Below are 9,468 nucleotides of genomic sequence, written 5' to 3' on the forward strand. Positions count from 1 at the left end.
TTCACTGAAGTACCGATGAACAAGCGAAAGTAAAATAAATAGCACTTCACACTCTGCGCATCTATGACTGGCAATCACATATAAAAGGAAGAGCGTTGTGTTCACATTACGTTCGCACATTTGGTCTATGTGGTGTTAGTGTAAACATTGTTCTTATCACATCTTCCAGATAGCGCCTAACAACTGTATCATCACGTCAGGGGATCAGCCAGGCAAGCATCTCCATGTCGAAGCACCTCCATAAAAAATAGCACTTCGGTTCTGCTTTGCGATTCATTAATGTCTAACTGTGCGCTTACATATGTAGGCAGGCCGGTGATCCGGTAACGAAAGGCGTTTATTCATGGGAGGGAGCGATATAAGTACACTTGGAAAGGGGTGACGTAGGCGTCACATGTTAACAGTCTGGGCGCTATCAGAATGACAGCGTGATATGGCCACATCTCCCCTTTAATGATGATAAGGTCTAGAAGTTTCATCTGGCAACGGGTATCGACAGGGTTCCCGACGTAATCTTGTGCTCCTGCGTAACTGCTGTTGCCCAGGCTGGAGGTAGACTTCTGAAGGCCCCTGCGAGGTTGATTCTGGCTCCGGTTGAGGTGCTGCCTCCCGCAGGTGTTCTCTTGTGCGACGGATTTCATGGCCGTCTTCGGTCTTCACAATCGTAGATCTTGGCGTTGCGGCTGGCCTTAGAACAATAGCTGGAGCCCAGGTTCTCTGGAGAGTGTCGTACGTCGTTACGCGTTGTCCCGGCGTCAGCGGGGAAAGGTTCCTGGCGCTGCGGTCGTAGTGGATCTTTTGCCGGCGCCGGATCGTCTGGAGACGGTCGTGGACCTCCTTGCTGGGTATGGCCTCTGGCTCCAGGTGAATTGTTGGTACCGGCAGGAGGGTCCGGGTCTGCCGCCCCATGAGCCTCTGCACAGGAGACTTCAGAATTGGGTCCCTGGGGGTATTACGCCACTCAAGCAGAGCAATTTCAAAATCTGGTGTGCGAAAAGAGCACTTTTTGAGCAGCTTTTTGGCCTCCTGAACAGCTCTTTCCGCCATGCCATTAGAACGCGGGTGATATGGACTTGACGTGACATGCACAACGTCTAGTTTTCTCAAAAAATCTTTGAAATCTGAGCTACTGAAGGGGGGCCCATTGTCACTATACAGCTTCTGTGGCAGCCCATGCACCGAAAGAACTTGTGCACACCAAGTCTTGAGCGCATTAGACGTGGTGTGGCGAAGTTCTGGGACTTCGAAGAAAAAGGAATAGAAGTCAACCATGACGGCGAACTCCCGACCGCCATAGTGAAACAGATCCACGCCTACGGACTCCCATGGCAGGGTCGGAACATCATGGCTCAAAAGGGGCATTTTCTGGTTTCGTGGCTGGTGCATTTGGCATACCTTGCAGGTCTTGCAAAACTGTTTAATATCTGCGGACATATTTTGCCAAAACATTACACTGCTGGCCGTCGCTTTCATCTTATCTGCTCCAGCATGCGCTGCGTGGAGGAGCTGCATGATCTCTGCCCGTTTCGATTTCGGTATAATGACCTTGTTGCTTCGGAAGACTAGCCCATCTTGTGCGTGAACTTCTTCCCTGTAGGTCCAGTATGGCCTTCCCGGCTCTGGGACACCATGCTTGTGCTCCGGCCACGCCGTCTCTGCGTATTCACGGATGATGATCAGTGCCGGATCCTCGTTTGTCGCATCCCGCAAGGTTTTCAAGCGGTGTTCCGACGCTGAAACATAGTCAAGCACATTCACTTGAAACTGCTCGGTTTCTTCTTGCAGTGCCATCTTATTAGGAAACCGCGATAACGCGTCCGCTAGGAATAGCTCTTTACCCGGTTTGTATTGCAAAGTTATTGCGTAACGCTGCAAGCTGAGGCGCATTCGCTGCAAACGAAGCGGGCGCTGATGCAGGGGCTTGGTGAAGATCGGTATCAAAGGCCGGTGATCCGTTTCGACGATGACGTCTGCTTGGCCGAAAATATAGTCATGGAACTTCGTGCACCCATGTACTATCGCAAGCGTTTCTTTTTCAATCTGCGCATAACGCTGTTGTGCCTCTGTTAGAGATCTGGACGAGAAGGCTACGGGATGGCCGTCTTGCATCAAAACAGCCCCTACGCCCGACTGGCTAGCATCGACAGAAAGCGTGACTGCCTTCTTCGGGTCGAAGTAGGAAAGAATCGGCGCTGTTATCAGTGCCTGGCGCAGTGCTTCAAAACTGGCCTGTTGTTTTTCTGTCCAGACCCATGCGTTATCTTTTCTCAGTAGTTCTCTTAGCGGTTCCGTCAAGACAGACATGTTGGGAATGAAACGCTGTACATAGTTCATTGTGCCGAGAAAAATTTGCAGTTGCTTACTGGTCTTAAGCTCGGGTATTTCCAGAATGTCCTGAACACGCTCCGGGTCGATGCGCAGGCCTTGCGTAGTGAGGATGTGTCCCAAGTAGCGAACCTCTGCCTGCAGGAAGGTGCATTTTTTGAGGTTGAGTCGCAGATTGTGCTCACGGCAGCGCGTCAGTACGAGTGTCAGGTTGCAGTCATGCTCATCCTTTGTCTTGCCCCAGACTAGTATATCATCCATTACAACTGCGACACCGGGTAGACCGTCTAACAAGCGATGCATTGCAGCTTGAAAAATTTCTGGGGCTGACGATATTCCAAAGGGCATTCGCAGGAAGCGATAGCGCCCGTATGGCGTACTCATAGTGCAAATTTTTGAACTTTCTTCCGTTAGCTTAATCTGCCAAAATCCCGATGCTGCATCAAGCGTAGAAAAAAATCTTGCCCCGGACAGCCGCGGAACTATGTCTTCTAAAGTCGGCATGGGGTAATTTTCTCGAAGCAACTGTTTGTTCAGGGCGGTTGGATCGAGGCAAATACGCACTTTTTCTTTTTTTCACCACGGTCACCATGTGGCTAGACCATTCGGTTGGTTCATTTACCTTTGTAATGACGCCCTGCTGCTCCATGCGCTGCAGTTCTGCCAGAACTTCGTCTTGCAGGGCGATGGGGACCCTCCTAGCAGGCACGACGGTTCCCGCGCTGCCGGGTTTCAGCTTCATCGAGTACTCCAGGCCTTTCAGTTGTCCTAGCCCGCTGAAAACATCTGCGAAAGGTTGGGCTGGGCGATATAGTTCTTCACTGGAGACTTTCTGTATGCGGTATATGAACCCCAGGCGTTCTGCGACTGCCCCGCTGAGCGTGACTGGAACATCGTGCTCGACGACGAAACATTGTTCTTCGCATTTTTTGTTGTTAGCGTAAAGCAGAAGCTTGATTTTTGCTTGTGCCATAGTCCTGTGACCAAAGAACGCTGTTAGAGTCACCTTGCAGGCTTCCTTTGGCTTAGCAGGTAACCTTTCCAGCGTGTTTTGAGATAACGCAACAGTTCGCTCCTGTGTCCAGTTTGCACGTGACAGGTTGGCCTTCGATGTAAACTGTTGCTGTCCATTTATCAACTTCAAGCGAGTTTATCGCTAGCCCCGCAAGAAAAAAATCGTCTGTCTCGGCCCGTACCTCCCGTAGCTCTTTTCCTGGACGGCTGGCGTTATGCGTGGCACCGACTGATTTGCAAACCTGGGCAAAATGGTTCTGTGCACCGCACTTCCTGCAATTCTTTCCTCTCGCTGGACAATTTCCACCAAGATGCATCTGGTAGCCACACCTACTGCACAGCTTCTTTTCCGTCGCAACCGAGTTCACTATCGTAGTTTGCGCTCCGCCTGTTGCTGCGCTTATCTCTTGGAAGTGCTGCTTCCCTTGCTCTTCAATGCGGCAAATGTCTACCGTTTTTTGGTAAGAAGGGTTTTCCGCTAATAGCTTCTGCTGCAAGCGCTTGTCTCGGACGCCTAGAACGATACGGCTGCGTAGCATACGGTCTTCTAGAAGTCCGAATTCACAGTTCTTGGCTAAAAGTTTCAGTTCGATCAACCAGTCATTAAATGGTTCGCCTTCTTTCTGGTCCCTTGAACCAAAGCGGAATTCGTGGAGGGTTAAGTTGTTTGCTGGCTTGTAGTAGTCCTCGAATTTCTTGATCAAAACTTTGACGTCATTTCTGTCCTCGTCCGCGTCGAACTTGAAAGTGCTGAATGCTTTCCTGCCTTCTTCGCCTATGCTCACGAGAAATGTTGCTGCCTGCACATCGGTTGGCTGCTTAGTCAATTGAGTAGCAGTGGCAAACAGTTCGAACTCACTCTTCCATGTTCTCCAACCAAGCCAGGCGTCGTCTGACGTATCCAGGGGTTTCGGCGCCGGTAGTAGAGTCGATGGAACTGGCAGCGTCGTAGGCGGGGGTGGTGTCGTCGCCATCTCAACTGGGCTCCGCTGCCACCATGTAGGCAGGCCGGTGATCCGGTAACGAAAGGCGTTTATTCATGGGAGGGAGCGATATAAGTACACTTGGAAAGGGGTGACGTAGGCGTCACATGTTAACAGTCTGGGCGCTATCAGAATGACAGCGTGATATGGCCACAACATATAGATGGCTTCTTTTCTACTTCCAAATCGCTTCCGGCGCATGAAGTCAGCAAAATCATAGCCTTCAAGATTTGCCTCTGTCATCTGGAGAGAGCCACCACTTGGGCGTGAATCTGGACACCACCTATAGGTCCAAGTAGTAGTCCAAGTTCGTGAGATCGTGCGGAAGCTGGAATTTCTGGGAAAACGGGCTGTGTATACGGGGTGATCGTTTTTAGATTTACCGGAATTTTTAGAAATTGCCTGTGGCAGATAGCATAGTTCTTGTCCTTGAGCTGGATTGTTAAAAAAGGCGACATCACTAGCACGAGAAATCGAAGCACATAATAAACTAATTAAGAAAAACTTGCTAATTAACTTCTGAATCTTTACTTTACGGCCTATCCTGTAATTTGAGAATTGTAGGCGGTTGATTTGCAAGACGTATCCACTTGAAATGAATCTCTAGGATGACACCAGTGTCGAGACATCCATTTCCCAAAGTTTGGTACAAAATACATGGGCGTTCCAGATACATTTAGGCTTGGATGCATAAAAGAGTGTTTTGTTTAAAAAGTAAGGGGAGCAAAAGCGCATTTTCGCGGCGAGTTTGATGGAGCGTGTCTCCCAGCTGGTGTCATTGTGGAAATTCATTCCAAATGTATAAGCCTTGCATATTGCAACTTATAATTCGTAAGTTGCAATATGCGCCTTGAAGAAATCGGTTAACCACTTCACTAGTCATTTTTATAGGTTTAATATCTGTTTCGATTTCTCGCCAAAGTAATTTATGCCTCTCTCTACAATCCAGCACAAGGGCTAGAATTAGGTTATCTGAAGCAGGTAATATCTGTAAATTCTAGGAAACTTTAAAATTATCACCCCTTATTGTGCTCCGTGCTTTGGATATATTATCGTCCTGGTAGTACTGTACTAGAGTTCGAAGTCGCGGCTTCGACCCCGTCTTCCGACGGGGGCCGGAATCCAAAAACACTCGTGTACTGTGCATTCAGTGGATGTTAAAGAAACCCAGCACGTCAAATAAAAGAAGAGAAAGAAAATCCGGGGCTTTCCCTAGAACCGTGTGCCTCATAACCAGGTTGTAGTTTGGGTACGGAACCGCCTCTTCTCAATTTTTAATTCTTCCACACACGAGTGAATTTACTGAAAAAAAAAATGAAGCCACCCAGCAAGTTCGCAAAAGAGCGGGGGGCTGTATTCTGTAAGAGTCCACCTGGTGGACTGTCCATTTTGGCCGCTGCTGATTGGCTAGGGCCCCTCGTCTCCTCCTCTCTTGTACAGCTGCATACAATCAGCAGCGGCCAAAATGGACAGTCCACTAGGTGGACTCTTACAGAAACCGGAATTGCGAAACGTTGCACATACATACACGTAACTGCACATATCTATATAACTTTACGCATCCACATACATTTACTTCGAAACAAACCTAAACACCGATAACACATATACGATGTGTTGCATTAAGGTATTAATTAAAACAGCGCCGTGCTATTTTCACAGAGGAGAGAGACAGAGAGGCGAGAAAGGCGCGGTGGTTTAGGAGGAAAAAAAGTACACTTGCTACCCTCCATAGTTTGAAAGGGAAAGGGATATGAAGAGAGAGGAAAAAGAAATATTAGTATCAAAACAAAAGCGGTTTACAAAATTATGAGGCAGACCCAAATCTTTTATCGCTTCTTTACTGGCGTAGAACTTCCACAACAGAGGGATATCATCTCCCACTGTTGCCCCAATTCAGAACGATGGCAAACAGATTGAAACTCAACTCCTCCAAACATTTCCTGCGTTTCATATTTTTTTCCGTTTTTGCGAATGGTCGATTCGACGCACGCGGGTCATTTGAACCGCAGACATACGATATCGACGCTCCTAGTTTCGACACGAATAACCCTGCAGTTCATGATGTGCGCGTTTCGTTGTGCGTTCAAAAAATTGAGACGTATAATCTCGTGAGCTTATCGTTTCCCGTTCTCAAACTCGGCTGCAGAGTCCGACCACATGTAGCAGACAATAACAACCTGGTTATAGAACTATAAATTCGTCAGTAACAAAAATGACAGTGTATATTTCAGGCGAAGTTTTCATCTCTCGATGAAGAAACAAGATAAAGGAGATAGTAACACAGAACTACGTATGAGAAAAGTGTACGAGACGACAAAAGAATTTCTTTCATCAAATGATCATTGTTGGACACCTCCGTGAATATTAAAAAACAGGTATAAAAGCTGGAAACACGTGTAACAAAATATGTATTGTTAAGAAAGAAGGTAATCTTAAAAGCTCGTTTTAACGCCAGCGGTGCAGCGGCAGCATTGCAGGCGGTCGCCGCGGGAGGCGAAAACAATTTACACTGTTTTAAAACGTCCTATAGTATTGAGATATCCGTTGACGAAAATTCGCCTTCCATCCCTCCGATAACAAAAGTGGGCACGCAGACAGCGTTGGAAGGTTGTCAATCAATCAATCAATCGATCAATCAACCAATCAATCAATCAATCAATCAATCAATCAATCAATCAATCAATCAATCAATCAATCAATCAATCAATCAATCAATCAATCAATCAATCAATTTATTTATTTATCCAGAAAATATTGATGGTCTTCAGGGCTAAAAGCTGCTAGGCAGCTTGGTTGGCTCCCAGAAGACCCTTGAATTGGGTGCATGCGACGTTCATGATGAAGGTGACCTACTGAGGCATCCAATACGTCGTTCGTTTGTAGCACACGCGCCGCTATGTTCCTGGCGAGATAAGATGAAAGGAGGCGCCCACAGGCGTTCAATCCGTTGATGTAAATAAACCAAACCATCGAGGCGGGAAGCTTCACGTAGGCAGTTCTTCGAGAGACCTATGTGCACCCACGCAGTTTTCGTATCGGTGTGACAAAAAGGCGAATTTTCGGCAAACGGACATCTCAATAAAGGGTGACGTTTTTTTAAGACCACGTAAGTTGCTTTTGCCTGTTTCGTCGTCCTCCTCCGATACTGTCCTTGTGGCGTTGGCGTTAAAACCAGTAAAAAAAATTAAGCTTTAACCAATCTTACGTAATTAAAGAAGAGTGTGCGTCGGCTGCTCGACAATCTAGTGTCCGCCGTGATGGAAGAACGTATTGTGAATAAAGCATCACTGTATCAATCAATTAGTATTAAAAAAATATTTTTCCGTTGAGCTAGATCACACGGAAAATAAAAAAAAAATGTGTGAGAAAAAGGAAACTAAGAAAAGACAACATTTTTATCTTTACTAAAGAAAATTTGTTTCAATAGAAGAAACAGTTATTTTATTTTTAACAGTGGCTTTTTTTCTGTTTATGGTGAAAGACAGAATTTTTCTTGATTTTTTACTGAATTGTTCCCCACACGGTAAAGTGAGATCTTTGTCGCCAATACTGCGAGCGAAATGAGATTTGTTCGTCTACTTCGTATCCTTAGGGACACTAAGTCACTAGGTGACTTAGACACTAAGTCACTAAGTGACTCAGGGACACCTGAGTCAAAGATTAGGGCCCCCTAGCATTTCTTTTTTCTGTAAAGTTACAGAAATGGAGTAAGCAGAATATTCTGCTATAATGGCAGAAAAAGCAAGCGAATGGAAAATAGAATAACAGAGAACATATGCTACAATGTTGCGATACTATTGCTGTTTTTCTTTTTTTCACAAAAAGCTTTAACAGTGTATAGTCCTTGCACATAGCGTGAAGATGGACGTAATGGCTAGATATCTTCGATGTGGCCAGCAAGCCCGCTCCACCAGATAAGAACGAAACCGTCGCATTCGGCTTTTGTCAGGAGCATAATTTAATCGAAATCGCCCGTGATCACCACCGGCCACGGGCATACTTGTGCGCATCGACACCACAACAAGAAGAAAACTCGCACTCTGATTTCAAGAAGGGCCACCAGGCGAGCCGTATTACCGTTCCTTCCATCCGATAACATTCTGAACAGCAGGTCTGCGCACCAACTCGGCATCCTGGTCGTTTTGTTTCAACGATGTATGTGCTGCTGTAGCTCCGCGGGACTCTGGCGTACGTGACGGCTACACGAGTCAAGTTGAACTTTCTTTCTCATGTGACAATGAGTTCGTCCGGGGTAATGACCCGAGAAGTATTGGGTCGCTACGTCTGCGGGTGTAAACAAGCGCGCGGTATTCTAGTTCTCACATTTAACTTCGTAGAGTCGGCGGGAGCCGGAAATTGGTGCCTTGTGGGAAGGAAGACAACTGGACGATGGCGATGTCCCATTGAGTGAAACGTTTCACCAGACACGGCAGTCGAGCATCATTGAGGAAGTGGCCATTTACTGCGATGACATTCTTTCCCGCTTCGCGTTGCGGCAGTGGACTTCGTAAAGCTGCAATATCCTGAGCGAAATTTCAGGCTTGCTTGTTCTTCGTTGACGGCCTCTGGTTGGATGTGAGGGAACGGGAGAAGGACGAAATTGTCGCTTCGCACAGCCGAAGCTATAGGATTTCGATTTCATGGGCGACAGATGAATCAGTCGACCAGTCAGTCGATCGATCAACTGCAAATATAGGGAATGAGGCGATTTACAACAAGCATCAATATAATGGCGAATCACAAACATAGGAAAGGAATGGAAGCATGAGTGAATTGATTGGAACTGTGTTGGATCGTGACGCACTGCGGTGCTTAAGAATGAAGCGGTGCGGATAGAGAGAATACAGTCCAAGTTTGCGCGACTGCTTTGTTGGCCGTGCATGTATACTTGAAGCATTCATGCGTGTTCAGAGGACATTCTTAAGGGTTGCGTTAGAATAGACGTGTCGTTAATGTTCTCACTCAAATTAAAGCTACAGTGTCAGTTGTTTAGAACATTGGCGCGCATTTGTGGCTCATTGCGCTCGCAGTTCATTAAATCAAGGAGTTTCTCGGGGAATTTGCTTCCTAATACGAGAAAGGGGAAATTTACTCCCTAATACGCGCAAGAATTTCTACTGGCTTGACGTGCCCGCAGCTTCTT

The 9,468-nt window shown here is 46.8% G+C and overlaps 1 protein-coding gene across 1 annotated transcript; it reads right to left on the minus strand.

The window, feature by feature from the left end:
* Nucleotides 1-319: 319 nt before the first annotated feature.
* LOC126520674 (uncharacterized) lies at nucleotides 320-3,067 on the minus strand. The gene is made up of 3 exons (XM_072286825.1): nucleotides 2,948-3,067; nucleotides 2,364-2,463; nucleotides 320-1,733 (listed from the first exon to the last, which is right to left on the minus strand). Exons 1-3 carry the CDS (start codon nucleotides 3,065-3,067, stop codon nucleotides 451-453), a joined length of 1,503 nt encoding a protein of 500 aa, XP_072142926.1. The 3' UTR covers nucleotides 320-450.
* Nucleotides 3,068-9,468: the final 6,401 nt, after the last annotated feature.

Source organism: Dermacentor andersoni, chromosome 3 (assembly GCF_023375885.2).
Source record: "Dermacentor andersoni chromosome 3, qqDerAnde1_hic_scaffold, whole genome shotgun sequence".
Classification (NCBI taxonomy): Eukaryota; Metazoa; Arthropoda; class Arachnida; order Ixodida; family Ixodidae; genus Dermacentor; species Dermacentor andersoni.

Bases quoted from the DNA above. Each gene is read 5' to 3' on its own strand.
- LOC126520674 (XM_072286825.1), bottom strand. From the start codon at position 3,067: ATGAAGCTGAAACCCGGCAGCGCGGGAACCGTCGTGCCTGCTAGGAGG. The intron at 2,464-2,947 runs GTAAATGAACCA...ACCTTCCTGCAG, and splicing joins AGCAGGGCGTCATTACAAAG to GCAGAGGTTCGCTACTTGGG. The intron at 1,734-2,363 runs GTAAGCAACTGC...ACTATGTTTCAG, and splicing joins AATACCCGAGCTTAAGACCA to CGTCGGAACACCGCTTGAAA.